Source organism: Camellia sinensis, chromosome 9 (genome assembly GCF_055761805.1).
Source record: "Camellia sinensis isolate YWXY chromosome 9, ASM5576180v1, whole genome shotgun sequence".
Lineage (NCBI taxonomy): Eukaryota > Viridiplantae > Streptophyta > Magnoliopsida > Ericales > Theaceae > Camellia > Camellia sinensis.
This window is the reverse complement of record NC_138969.1, coordinates 187,231,049-187,245,220: the sequence shown is the minus strand read 5'-3', so window position 1 is coordinate 187,245,220 and position 14,172 is coordinate 187,231,049. Positions and strand designations below refer to the sequence as shown.

Genomic DNA, 14,172 nt, shown 5'->3' with positions numbered 1-14,172 from the left:
TTTAAATAAGTGCATTTTTTGAAATATAAATAGGATATAAAGAAGTAATACGACTTAAATAAAATGATATGATTTAAATAGAATAACGACTTCTTGACTTTTTTAGAAGAGTACAAATAAGACCTAATTATTTCCCAGATATCAATCACTCTTTATTACCCATGTTTGCTCTCTCCTCACGTGCCAAGCACCACTCTCACCAAATTACCGCCATTTTCTCTCTCCTTTTTCCCATTTTCGAATTCAAAAAACCACACTCCTCCCCTTTTACAGAACACTCTCAAAAGTGTTGCAAGAAAACATTTTCAAAAAACAGAGAGAGAGAGAGAGAGAGTGAGATCGATCTCACTCACAGACCATGGAAGCGAAACAACAACACTCTCCAAACCCTCCTTCTTCCTCATCATCACTTCTCAGAGACATCTCCAATTTCAAAACCCCCAAACACCCTTCCCAAAACCCTAATCTCCACTCTCCACACCTCCAATTCTTCACCGCCTCCAAACAAACCCCTCGCTCCTCTTCCATTCTCCGTCGCCACCGCCCTTCTCTCGCTTCTTCCTCGGCTCGATCCAAAGTCTCCCGCAGACTCAAAGAATTCGAGCTCGAACAGTGTAAATCGGCACGAAAAGCCCAAATCGACAAAGAAAAATCACTTAAATCGCTTGCAAAATCGCTCACCGTATGGCTCAATTTCTTGCTTCAGAACCCAGTTTCCTGCGGTTGCGATTTGTCGAAAATGACTGGTCAATGCGGGTTTGAGGAATCGGATGTGAAGTTGGTGTCTGGGAATGGGAAGAGGGAGAGCAGTCGAGGTGGTGGGGTTGAAGTGGATACTCCGTGGCGGTGCCCCAAGAGGCAGAGGGATTTGGGTTGGCGTGGCGTGGCGAGAGAAGAGAGCACGGTGTTTTCGAATTCGAAGCTTTTGGCTTTGCAATCCTCGTTGCGGGATGTTTGTAGTTTTGACGATTTGAAAGAGCGAATGAAGGCTTACTTGAGCTTGGGTAGTTGTAAAGAAATTTTCAATGTGATGACTCAAGTAACAAAGGTCTGGTTTTGAATTTGTCGTAATAATTATTTTCTCATTGTATGATTGTTTCAAATGTATGTTTACATATGTTGGTGTAGTTTAAGTTTGTATGGATCTAGTTTATGCTGATTAATGTTCTGAAGAATGCATTTTTTAAGCAATATTTCATGCTAGAGTTGGATTTTGCTCATCTCTCAACCAACTTTTGAGTAGTGATCAGTATTTTTTTATTTTAAATCAGAATTTGTATTTCTGGATGTCTTGTTTGTTAGCGTTAGGCTATCTCCAACCCTTACTATATTTCTACTAAAATCGAGTAGAAGTTTGAGTAAAAAACTTCATTTGATATGAACTCAAATTTGAGTGAAATTGCCAAGTGTCAAGTTTTTAGTGGATGCTAGGGGTTCGAGTGGAGGAGAATTTGGGTAAAAGCATCTATATGTCAAGTTTTGATTGGATAGAAATTTGAGTAAAGGAAATGGGTCTCCCTTGATTGGAGTCAAAATTTCAGTAAAACTCAATTTGGTATAGGTTGGAGTAAAGGAGTGGAGTGGATTTTAGTGCCTTTTTTATTCAAATTTAAGTCTAAGGCAAGATTTGGTTGAGCCTTGGAGATGCTGTTAGACATTAATTATCAACTTACTAATAGTTGTTATTTTCTTTATTGGAATCATTGATAGTGTGTAGTTGCAAGTTTGTATGTACTTGCAGATTTGACTTAAAATTAGCTACAGCGTTGCTAATAATGGTTTTTGAATGTTTTAATATAAATATCTGTTAGAATTTGTTCAAAGCATTTGATTATATTATTGTTTTACTATTCAGAATATAGATGAAGGAAGATTGAAAATGAAGCCACACTGCCCTATTGTAACTGATGTTGGGTTGAAGGAGAAGGCCTCGAGAATCCTTATGTGTTATAACCCAATTTGGCTCCGGATTGGGTTATATATTATTTTTGGTGGTGATTCATTATTGTCGGATGAGGACATAAATTCTGAAAAGGAAATTGCATTCTTGAAGATGGTTATCGAGAAGCAGTTTTTTTCTCATGCTGGTCTAGCTAGAGTTTATGCTTATAACAAGTTGGTTGAGGGTTTATATAGACCAGGTTACTTTGAGGCCTTGGGGAATGTTATATTGAAGAGATTTTTGTTGCTTGTTCTTGTACTTGATAGAGCTAAATCTCAAAGCTGTCTTCCTATCAAGTATGGCATTGATGGATTGGATGGGGGTTCTCCTCTGCTATTTACTTTGCAACCTAACATTAAATCGAGTTGTCAATTGATCCATGGTAATTAAAAAAGTATTATTCCTCATATCATTTTTGGTTTGGTATGTTTTCATTCTTTCTTTGTTAAGAGTGTGGGTTGACTTTTTTCTGTTTTGATTCAAATTAGATTTCTTATCATCGGATGTGATGCATGGAGAGGGTAATGTTCTTGCTCATCTAGTGATTGTAGGGTACAAAGTATCTTACTTACAGGTAAGCTCTAAGCAGCTCAAACTGTGCATATAATTCTTATTTTCTTGCGTGCATGTGTATGTGCTTTTGGTTGTTGCCAATTTCAAATCTCATTTTGTACTTTCGATTACATGGTTTTGGCCTCTATGGCTATTTTAAAAATTGAAAATTAGGCATTAACTTAATTTAGAATCCACATTGCAGAGTTTTTGATTTCATAAAAGAGTAATTTGCCAAAACAATGTTGTTATGGTCCAGAGTCCTTTCAATGAGTATGACTTCAGGGTGAAAGAATTGTTTGAAGATCTTCAAGATGGGGTGCGGCTTTGTAGAGCCATTCAGCTCTTGCAACATGACGCTTCCATTCTCATGGTTAGCCTATTTTCCAAAAAAAAAAAAACGATAGGTATCAATTATTCTTAGCTGGATATACTGTAACTGGTGACCTTGTTGCTCAATGTTACGGACAGAAAATGTTGGTTCCATCAGATACCCGTAAGAAGAATGTGGTGAATTGTGGCGTTGCCCTTCAACATCTGAAACAGGCTGGTGTGCCATTATTTGATGGAGATGGATCGATGATTGTAGCAGAAGACATTGTTAGTGGAGATAAGGAACTCACACTTTCGTTACTTTGGAACATCTTTGTTCATTTGCAGGTATGCTCGCAATCTTGTCACTCTTAATATTTCAGAATGCCTCAAAACATGATATTGCGGTTTCTACTGCATTGAACCTGAACATATAATTGGGTTTTGGCATTTTGAATTAGAAAATTATGTAGTGCAGTATGCTTTTCTCTTTGGGTTTTCCAAATTTATTTTGTACTAGTCTGATTTTTTTTTTCCAATGTTGGATGTACACTGAAAATTATCTTTCTGGCACTAGGTTTTGTAGTTGCTAAAAATAGGAGTGATAATTGTTGTACTTGTTCATCAGCCCTGTTATTTAATCTGCAGCTGCCACTTCTAATCAACAAAACGCTTATATTGGAGGAAATTTCCAGAATCCAAGGAGTCAATGCGGTATGCTTCAATTTGGATAGCTGTTTTATTTTTATTTTATTTTATTTTTATAATTTCTAATTGGTAGGTTAAGAAGAATACCCATCAAGGAGGTACTTAGAAGATGTACTTCCAGTAGTGGAAGACCAACCTAGCCTCTTAATTTAAAGAAATGTTGCTGTGTAATAAAACTATATATATATATATTTTTTGCTTGTTGGTTTTTAATGTAATAAAATCCATTTCCGAAATTAATTTTGAGCTCTTACAGTTCTTGATATTTTACAGGAACACTTGAACAATTCCACTCTTTTGGACATGCTTCTCAATTGGATCCAGGTACCAAAGTTCTCCAGTGAATTAACTTGCTGTTCTTTGTTAACTAATTGAATGCTATATTCTTATGATTCATCTATTACCAACTTTATTGCTCATCTAGTTGTCAATTATTTCCTTTCTACTTTCTTTATTTTCTTCTTTAAAATTTTTCCAAATTGGGACCATAAAGTGCAATTCATTTTTCTTTAGTAAATCCATCTAAGAGTTTGGGAAGTCTTTTTAAAACACTGTTCTCTCTTCTCTTTTGTCTTCCTCTTTCTAATCATCAAATATGCAATAACATTTTAAGAAAGGGCTGCATGGGGAGAACTGAGTTGTAGGTCTGCCTGTGCATGCTTCTGTATTTTGCCGTAATTTATTGCTACCAAATCAAAAAGAGTGAGCAAAATGAGAGCAGTGAAATGCATCCCATTCTTTTACTCTCTCTCTCTCTCTCTCTATATATATATATATATATTCATATAGACAGATATATTCATTTACCTGTGTAAGGTCTCTTGTCACTGTTTTTATCGTACATCTTCCACTCGGGCTTGTTACAAGATTACTTCTACACACACTCTAATCTACCCTTACTCTACCCCTCTCTTGGGATGAGGAAACCCTACTTTTCAACAAGAGAGTCTTTCCTGTGAGTTAAACTCTGATGTACCAACAACCCCCTCTCTAGGGCACACGTTTTTACAACTATCACGCCAACGGTAGTTGGTTTTTGGATTGTTCATACTCTTCGTTCTCTGAGATTTTATGTTCTCCTAATATCCATTTTTATCTTCAGGTGACAAATTTCCTTACTATGTTTGCAGGCGATATGTAAAAGTTACGATTTCAAGGTTGATAATTTTGCTTCACTGGTAGATGGAAAAGCCATGTGGTGCTTGCTTGATTATTACTTCCGGAAGGAACTTAATTGTTCATGTTCTCTTAAGGTGGTTACCATATTCCTTTTCATTAATTCTAAAGTTTTCGTTTTTCCCATTTCGTTGTCATTTTATTTGTGCTATGCTGACAGGATATTAGGGAAACAAGTGGAGAAACATCAATTATGTCAGTTAGTGATTATACAGATGCTGTTCACAACTTCATATTATCACAGAAATTGACTACATTGTTGGGAAATTTTCCGGAGGTATGAATTTGTTGATTGCTGTATATTTGAGAACGGAAGGAAAAGCATGAAAAACTATAAGCCAAGTTTTTTGCCGGCGTGTTGTTTCTATGAATTACTGAACGGATACTTCATCAAATGCAGCATGCTAATGTGTCATTTCAATGTATTACATTGTCTCCTACAGGTTCTGCAAGTCAGCGACATACTTGAACATAATGGTCCATGTAACAGTCAAAGTGTGATTATTTTGTTGGTTTTCCTCTCATTCCAGCTACTTGTCAGGAAAAACACGGTAATGTGAAAATCTAAGTGCCTAGAAACAACTAAGTCCTGTTATTGCCACACTTGAGAAATATACATATAACTCATTTTGACTTCTTACCAGGAGCAATTGAATTTTCATAAACTCTTGGGTTTTACTTGTCAAAGTCCAGAGAGGAGACGTTTAAGTATGGACCAGTGCTTTGCTCATTCTGAAGCAATACTAAATCAAGAAGATAGACATGTGTACAACACTGAAGGTTTCAATTTTTATTTCAATGGGAGTTTGGAAGTTACTTTTGTACGTCATTTCATTGAATATATTGGTCCAATTTTAAATTTATATAACCTATGCAACTGATTATCTGAAAGTTTGAGCTGTTAAGAAATGGGAAAATATGGGCCTAATTACTTACTCCAACAACCAACAAGCCTCCACTCCCCCCTCCAAAATATGTGAGAAGCTTCACATGAAGAACAGCACAATAGAAACATTGTATAGAATGAAGTCTAACATTGTATATACAAGTTCTCACAATCTCCCCATAAAATGGGAGACTAAAAGTACAAGAGACTTGAACCTACAGCCTCCCCAAATCAAAGGTCTAATATGATGTTAGGTTACTAGTTATCCCAAAAGCTTAAGATATTGAGATGAGGAGCCAACAATGGATATCAAGATCTAGCAATTATATCTAGGCATTAATCTTACAGTTGCATGGCCTTAGTTTTGGCAAGCAGATAGTTATCTTAACTTTTATATCACTCATGGAAGGCTTGTAAATTTTTTAAATCACTTTCAATAAAAGCCATTCATAAAGTGTGGGTCAGATTGAGAACCCTAGGAAAAAAAAGGCTGTGTTTGGTAGAGTTTTTTAAAATTAATTCCACTCTTACATTCTAATGCTATGTTTGGTTTAAGTTTTCAAATTATGATTCCAAATAAATTTCAGAATATGTCTTGAAAACATGTTTGGTAAACCGGACAGTTTTGGAATTTTTGGTCTACCTGGTCATCCGTCCGGACATCCGAGAGGATATCCAGCCGGTTGACCGGAACAATACCTTTTTTTTTTTTCAATTGCCAATCGCCACCTGTTATTTGGGAAAAAAAAAAAAAATTCAATGTGTTTGGTTTGAGTTTTGTGGATTAAGTTTTTTGAAAACTAACTTTTTTGGTTTTTGTGTTTTTTTGTTTTTAGTGAATATTTTTTAAATTTTAAACATTTTTTTTTTACTTTTTTAGATGCATCTTACTTAGATGTATCTAAAAAGTAAAAAATTTGTGAAAAAATATTTTAAAAAATTAATAAATACATAAAAATACAAAAAATGTACTGAATTTTTGTATTTTTTTTTGTATTTTTGGTATTTAGTAAATTTTTAAAAGATTTTTTTTACAATGTTTTTACTTTTTAGGTGTATTTATGTTATGTGTGTCTAAAAAGTAAAAAAATTGCTTAAAATATTAAAAAAATTCATTAAAAACAAAAAAACACAGAAAATAAGAAAGTAGAATTTTCTGAAAAGTGTTTTTTGAAAAGTGAAAACAAGCAAGGTGATTTGTTTTTGATATTTTTTAAATATAGAAATTATTTTTTTAGACCAAAATTACAAATTATTTTTTTGAATTGAACTTTAAAAAGAGTTTGGTTATGAGTTTTGAATAGAATTTTCAATAGAGTTTTGAGTTATGTGTTTAGTTATGAGTTATAAGTTTTTCAATTAAGTTTTGAAAACTCTTTTCAAAACTCATAACCAAACAGCTTTTCTCATTTCGTATGTTATATCAAAAATTCAAAACTCTATTCAAAACTCATAATCAAACAAATTTTCTCTTTTCAAATTATAATTTCAAAACTCACAAACTCAAAATACAACTCTATCCTCTAATCTTAATTTTAAAACTCTACCAAACGTTACCAAAGTATTCCAGTAAAGATGCATGAAGTCATTTTGTGCTTTTAGGTAGATGTGATTGGCTATTTTAGTTCAATAGTAGATGATTATTGGTTAACTCTTCCTAATATTTACATTGCACTTTCAAGCTGTTATATTTATATATAACAACGTGTATTATGTGATACAAGCTTTCTGACTCAGCAGGATTGTAAATGATGGATGATATCTTTTTGGAACAGTCAATATTGGACTGCCCCCATCTTTGCTTTCTTTTTTTCTTCCTATGGGGTTCATGCTTACGAATTTTGTCAATGTTATAAGAAAGTAAACTTTCTCATTGATTAGTTCTATACAATGGTTTGACTGTTTATTTACTTTCTCCTTTACTGTTCCTCATTTCATTAAGGTGGCATGAGAAATTTTAAGGCCATCATGGCTTGGTGGCAAGACATGGCTATGCGGAACAAAAGATTTAATTTGCGACCGGGTACTCCTCCTTTGCAATTTTTATCAACTAGAAGAAGCAGCAGTACAATGCAACGAGGTAATCTCTTTGAACTTTGAACCCTTTCTAGGCTTTTTTTTTTTTTTTTTTTTTTTTGGGTCCGGAATTGGGGGAGATGGTGGTTATCTTGATGCCTCTTTCTAATTAGTTTGAATTTTGTTGATGTTTCACTAACTCTATTCCTAAAGGAATCTAAATGCAAATTTCACATCAAATTGTTGGTGATTAGTAGAATTTTAAAAAAATTATATATATATTGATTGTAATGGTCACTTAAAATAATTTTTTTCTCCTTTTGTTTTCTGTTGGAAAATCTAAAGAAGTTGAGTTATCAATTAGACTAAAGATACAAGTGCTCTAACCAATTTGGACTCTCATTTCTAACTACAACTTAATTTATGTTCTTATAACACATTGTTCACTGGTTAAAATTGGGTATGATATAAACAAGGTTAAATTGACATTTTGAATAATTTATTTCTGACATCATCCTAAACTGTTAAGTCAACCAATGCTAGTGTCTAGACTAATGGAGGGGGCAACATGTAATGCGACAATTAAACCCAAGGAGGGGAATGTAATTTCCAGAAGGTTAGGGGTACTAATGTAATGGGAAAAAACCTTAGGGGGTGTTAATGTAATTTACCCTTTTTTTAAATGCATATTCATGTTCTATCACTTTTTGCTCAGAAACATTCTTTTCCTGATGGCTTGTTCCTTATGTGGTGAGTCCAGAAAATGCAGCAAAAATTATTCAGTCTCGCTTTAGACAATCATTGGCACGCAACAACTATTTGCGCATAAAGAATGCGGTTACTTTCTTGCAAACTGTGATTCGGGCTTGGCTGGCTGTCAAGAAGAAATCAGCAATCAATAAATTCTGTACCAGCAGAGTTCAGAAGTTTTCATTTGGTATTGACTATTCTTTACAAATTTATTCACACGCCTTTTGGCATATTCTATCTTGTCTGATCTTTTTGGTTAATCACACAGAAAAGCACAAGCAATCAGACGTTTTGGGCAGATATATCACCTACATGGTTGACAGGCACAATTTTGTTAAGTTGAAAAGGTTTGCAACAATCATTGAGCATGCCACGAGGGCTTGGATTTCTCGAAGACATCATGGTGGCAGCATATTAACTCAAGATATGTCTACTCATGATGTTGTTAATGCTGCCATTGTTGTTCAGAAGTGCATTCGTGGATCGACAGTAAGGTCAATATACTTTCAGAGGGTTTCTCAGCTAGAGAAAGTTTCTCATGCATGTGAAGAAACTGAAGTTAATGATTGTCAAATAAAGGCAGCATCTACTATTCAGCTTGCTTGGAAAAAGTTTCTTGTGCACAAATCTCTCTGCCTTCAGAACTTATCTGCAACTAAAATTCAGACTTGTTATCGTGGTTGGTTGATGAGAAAGAGTTTTGTGATTCAGAATTTATCTGCAACTAAAATTCAGAGTTGCTATCGTGGTTGGTTGATGAGAAAGAGGTTTATTATGATTCAGAAGCATATTAAGGCAGCATTTAATATTCAGCTTGCTTGGAAAAAGTTTCTTATGAACAAGGCTCTCCGCCTTCAGAACTTATCTGCAACTAAAATTCAGACTTGTTATCGTGGTTGGTTGATGAGAAAGAGTTTTGCGATTCAGAATTTATCTGCAACTAAAATTCAGAGTTGCTATCGTGGTTGGTTGATGAGAAAGAGGTTTATTATGATTCAGAAGCATATTAAGGCAGCATTTAATATTCAGCTTGCTTGGAAAAAGTTTCTTATGAACAAGGCTCTCCGCCTTCAGAACTTATCTGCAACTAAAATTCAGAGTTGCTATCGTGGTTGGTTCAGGAGAAAGAGTTTTGTGCTTCATAAGCAAGCAGCATTAAAAATTCAAAGTATTTTTCAATGTTTGAGATGCTTGAGGGATTTTCAACAATACAAAATTGCAACTAGGTCAGCAATTATTATTCAATCTCACACACGTGGATGGATTGCTCGAAGAGTTGCTTATCGACTAAATTGTCTCATCGTTGTAATTCAAGTAAGTCTAGTTGTTCTGTAGATAACTTTGACATGTTACTGAAAATTGTTATTGATTAGAGGAAAGTTCTAGCTATCTGAAAATTGCGTGCGAGCGTGTGCGTGTGCGTGTGTGTGTGTGTGTGTCTCTCTCTCTCCTGTGTGTGTTCTGTTATTTTTTATATCTTTATATTATGAACATATATGGAATATTTGGTATGTGTAATTTCTAATCTTGATTCTTTTTGGATGGTAGAAGGTCATTCTAATCTTGAATTTTTGGTTTGTCTTTACCTTTTTTTGGTTAGTCATCTGTATGAATGCAATTTTCCTAACTGAACATGACATAAAATTAATTATGCGATTGTTTGGTTTAATCAATCCAGAGTCATTGCCGTGGCTGGTTAATAAGAAGGGAGATTGTGGTCCAAAAAGAAGCTGTGATAAAGATTCAAAGTGCTTTTCGATGCATTCAGTGCCAGAAGCTTTTTGATTGTTATAGGCATGCTGCAACAGAAATCCAACGGTTTGTCAGGGGACAGATAGCTCGAAGGAGGCTTTTAGGTATCTTTCATGTGCTGCCTATTTGTTTTAGTAACGCTCTCTTTTATTTATGTTTTAGTCTTTGCAAGTGTACTCATGTATGAGATCCCGTTAATGCAGGGGCTTCTTTCCTCCCCAAAACAGATCTAATGGGTTGCATTGTGACTTCAACAGATTGCTTCCAGAATCTTGAATTGGGTATGTTTTTATGCTCCGTTTTGAAGTTGCAAAGATGGTGGAGGGTTGTTTTGATGCATAAATCAAGATCAAAGTCAGCAATCATAATCCAATCTCATATTCGAGGGTGGATTGCCAGGCAAGAAGCTACTAGAGTAAGGCATTGTATTATTGTAATCCAAGTAAGACACATCTCTCTTTTGTTATCCTATTCTTTCCTAAATGCTCCTGTAATGGTATTGATAAAGTGAAGCCATCAATGCATGCGCTAATTTTTTATTATATCTTTTTAATTTATTTTTTTTGGTTTGGCCTTTTTGATGTGGTAGTCATACTGGAAAGGTTACCTTGCACGGAAAGCTTCAAGAGGGCAGCTACTTGATTTACGCCTGAGATTGCACAAGTCTGCTGCAAATGTGGATGATAGCATGCGCATTATAAACAGACTCCTGGTGGCACTTTCTGATCTATTGAGTATGAAAAGCGTCAGTGGCATTCTTCATACCTGTGCAACTTTGGGTGAGCATTTTATATCATTATTATAGAAGTCATTGGACACTCATAGAATCGTGTCAAATACTTTTCGTACTCAATAGATCAGAAAGTGCCACCAGGAAAAGATTGCAGGAATTTTTTGTTGTTCTAACCATTTTCTTTGTGTGTTGTTTTTCATTGGATGTACAAACTAGAAAATTTGATGTTAGTTGGAGGAGATTTTGAGAAGTTACAATATTTTTAATAATGAGCTGATATTGCATTATCTTAGATAATAGGACTTACAATTTAATTCCCTCATGATTTATCCTCATAATTTTTTTTTGTCCATCTTTATATTCTTGAGATATGCTAAGTTACTCTTCCTCTCTCTACTAGAACCATTCATTATTTCCTTTTGAGTTCTTGGTAAAATGTTATGTCGTTTTAGTTATTGCACGTTGATGTCCTCTAGCACCCGGATGCTATTGTTTTTCTTAAAGCTGGGTATCAGGGTAATGGGGGTAGGGGCTATTTTTACATTTTTACACGAGTCTACAAAACTCTGAAAATACTAAATTTTTTAATGCATTTATTCTTGTTCATTATTAGTTTTATTAACTTGTGAGTAAGTTCTTTCCGCTTGTCATGTGTAAATTTTTGATTTTTTTTCTTTCTTACATGGTGATGGTGCCTTGTTGGTCAATGCTAAAGTATCACAAACACTTCTAGGGAGGAGCCGTGTTTGTATTAGACACTTATTGGACACTCATAGAATCGTGTCAAATACTTCTTTAACGTGTTCTAATTTAAAAAAATGATATTTCATGATTTTAGTTATTCTAATGATACTTCATTAACACTTATTGGATTCCCTAAAAGCTCATGTCGTGGATCTCTTAACAATTACAATGTCTACCATTATTGGGATTGAAACTTAATGAAACAATTCTGAAGATGTATGCTAATCATGTTCATGATGACTTCTAAAACAAAATTCACTGTGATTAGAACAATTACAGGAAGGTCATTTGTCATGTATTTAAAAACATTTTAATTTGTGAAATGTTGAAGCAATGATGGTGAACTTGTTCTACAGATATGGCGACAAAACATTCACAAAAATGTTGTGAAAAACTTGTGGAAGCCGGGGCAGTTGACACGTTACTGAAGCTCATTCGCTCAGTCAGTCGAAGTATACCCGATCAAGAGGTTCTAAAACATGCACTGTCTACTCTAAGAAATCTTGCTCGATATTCACATTTGACTGAAGTGCTGATTCGTAGTCGTGGATCTGTAGAAACGATTCTTTGGGAGTTGCTAAGGTTTGTCAGAGAAGTTACTTAGAGTGTAGAAGTTTTTTGTGTTTTTGATTTTCATTTGTTGTGTTTTGTACTTTTTTTTTTCAGAAACAAAGAGGAGGGTTATTTCATTGCTTCTGAGCTTTTGAGGAAGATATGTTTGAATCCGAAAGGTGTTGAAGCTGCACGCAACTCGCCAGCTCTCTTGAAGAGGTTACACAATCTTGTTGAGGATCTCACAAGGAAGACAGGCAATGAAAAGAGGTAAGATGTTGGCAACAGAAATTCTGAATATTGTTTTTGTTTGTTTTAGTAAAAAAATGTTGTGTTTTTTGTACAGTGAAAAATGACAGTAAGTAGAAAACGTTTTTCGTGGTCAATAGAAAATAAATTTATTCGGTTGAAAAACGTTTTTCACTTTTGAAACATAAAAATCGTTTTCTGGATTGAAGTGTTACTCATGCCACCACACAACCCCCACACCATTGCCCCATCACTAGCATATTAGTTTCAAAGTTGCAACTAAACATAAAAAAAATGGTTTTAGTTTATGTAAAAAAGTATTTTTTTTTTTTTGGCCGACACAAATAGAGCGTTACTTTGATAAATTATATGCATGTCTATCGTTGTTTCCTTATAATTGTGTAATTAAACTTATTTCTAGTTACTTCTCTGTTTGTTTTGGCAAAACATAAGTCAATGAAAAATATTTTTTATAGTCAATGGAAAACAAACTTATTTGGATTGAAAATGCTTTTCACTTCTGAAAACGTTTCTGGACAAATGTCTTACCAACCCCTACCACTTCCACCACCACTGCCCCGCCACTACACCACCACTACCACCATGGACTAGCACAGTAGTATAAGTTTCAAAAAATATTTTGTATAGAAAAATGTTTTCCGTTGAAACAAATTGAAAGTTACTTTTGATCAAACTTCTAATGCATCTCTAACTTTGTTTGCTTATAATTGTGTAACTAAACTTATTTCTGTCACTTACATCCAGGAATGCTAGGGGTCAGCTTGCAAGAGAGCAGTTGGAGAGAAGATTAAGAGAAGCAGTTGAGCTCCTAAATTTAATTACAAATATATAGGGCAAAGTCCCAACCCTATATTTGGTTCAATGTATATTTTTATAGTCAAGAAATTTAAGTTCTCTTTGAATTGAATTTTTTTGGGGGATCCCAATGTATGTTTGTTTCTTTGGGAATTTGTGATTTCATGATCCTTGTAACCATATTTGTTTCTAGCTAATAGTAATGAAGTTTAAGCTGTCTTTTGTGGTTTTACTTTTTGCTCGCAAGTGATTTGTTTAATTATTCATTAGCTTTTGCTCAAATTATTTCTCTTACTCTCATTTCATTTCAAGGGTCACTCCATTTCAAAGGTAATTTAGTATGATAAAAAATAAAGGACAATAGAATATCTATATATTTGGATAAATTACACATTCCAGTTTGAGAAAAATAGTCAATCTCACATTTGATATAATTATATTAATATTTTTTTAATAAGATTAAATTGATTGAAATTAATATAGATAGTGAGTAGATATTATGTAAATTAAAACCTAAAAAAAAGTATATTTATATTAAAAATATAGGACTAATTATATTGTTTTTTCAAACTTCAAGAAATGTGAATACAATTCCTTATATATTTTTGTGATCAATAAAAAATTACTTTAATTGAATAAAAAAAACCTTTTATAATTTTAAAAGTGAAAAATAATTTCCAAACTAAGGTAGCAACCAACACTACCCTCACCAATACTATCACAATTATTAGCACATTATAACAACCAAATATATAATTTTTTTTTTGTAGAAAATACATATATATATTTTTGCGGAACTTACGATCATGCAATTTTATGACCCCCAAAAAAAAAAATTTACAAACACACCTCTTAAAATTTACTTCAAATACAAATTGCTCTGATAATTTTAAAAATTATATCTAACCTTTTAAAATTTTAAATTTCATAACAAATAGCTCTTTTTATTAATAAATTATTAAGTCAATTAACAATTTTTAATGA

The 14,172-nt window shown here is 33.7% G+C and overlaps 1 protein-coding gene across 2 annotated transcripts; it reads left to right on the top strand.

Annotated features, from left to right (window-relative positions):
- Nucleotides 1-274: 274 nt before the first annotated feature.
- On the top strand, nucleotides 275-13,420 carry LOC114295471 (binding / calmodulin binding protein). 2 transcript variants are annotated; one of them, XM_082888207.1, is made up of 20 exons: nucleotides 275-1,048; nucleotides 1,856-2,324; nucleotides 2,431-2,516; nucleotides 2,754-2,867; nucleotides 2,966-3,154; nucleotides 3,455-3,520; nucleotides 3,788-3,838; nucleotides 4,645-4,767; nucleotides 4,851-4,967; nucleotides 5,134-5,241; nucleotides 5,335-5,470; nucleotides 7,519-7,656; nucleotides 8,353-8,529; nucleotides 8,611-9,656; nucleotides 10,021-10,198; nucleotides 10,298-10,536; nucleotides 10,684-10,873; nucleotides 11,928-12,153; nucleotides 12,238-12,393; nucleotides 13,138-13,420. In XM_082888207.1, the coding sequence occupies exons 1-20, from the start codon at nucleotides 359-361 to the stop codon at nucleotides 13,223-13,225; spliced, it is 4,587 nt and encodes a 1,528-aa protein (XP_082744333.1). In that variant the 5' UTR covers nucleotides 275-358; the 3' UTR covers nucleotides 13,226-13,420. The 2 variants fall into 2 exon arrangements, with proteins under 2 accessions (XP_082744333.1, XP_082744334.1); XM_082888208.1 differs by having other exon boundaries at nucleotides 276-1,048; nucleotides 10,352-10,536.
- Nucleotides 13,421-14,172: the final 752 nt, after the last annotated feature.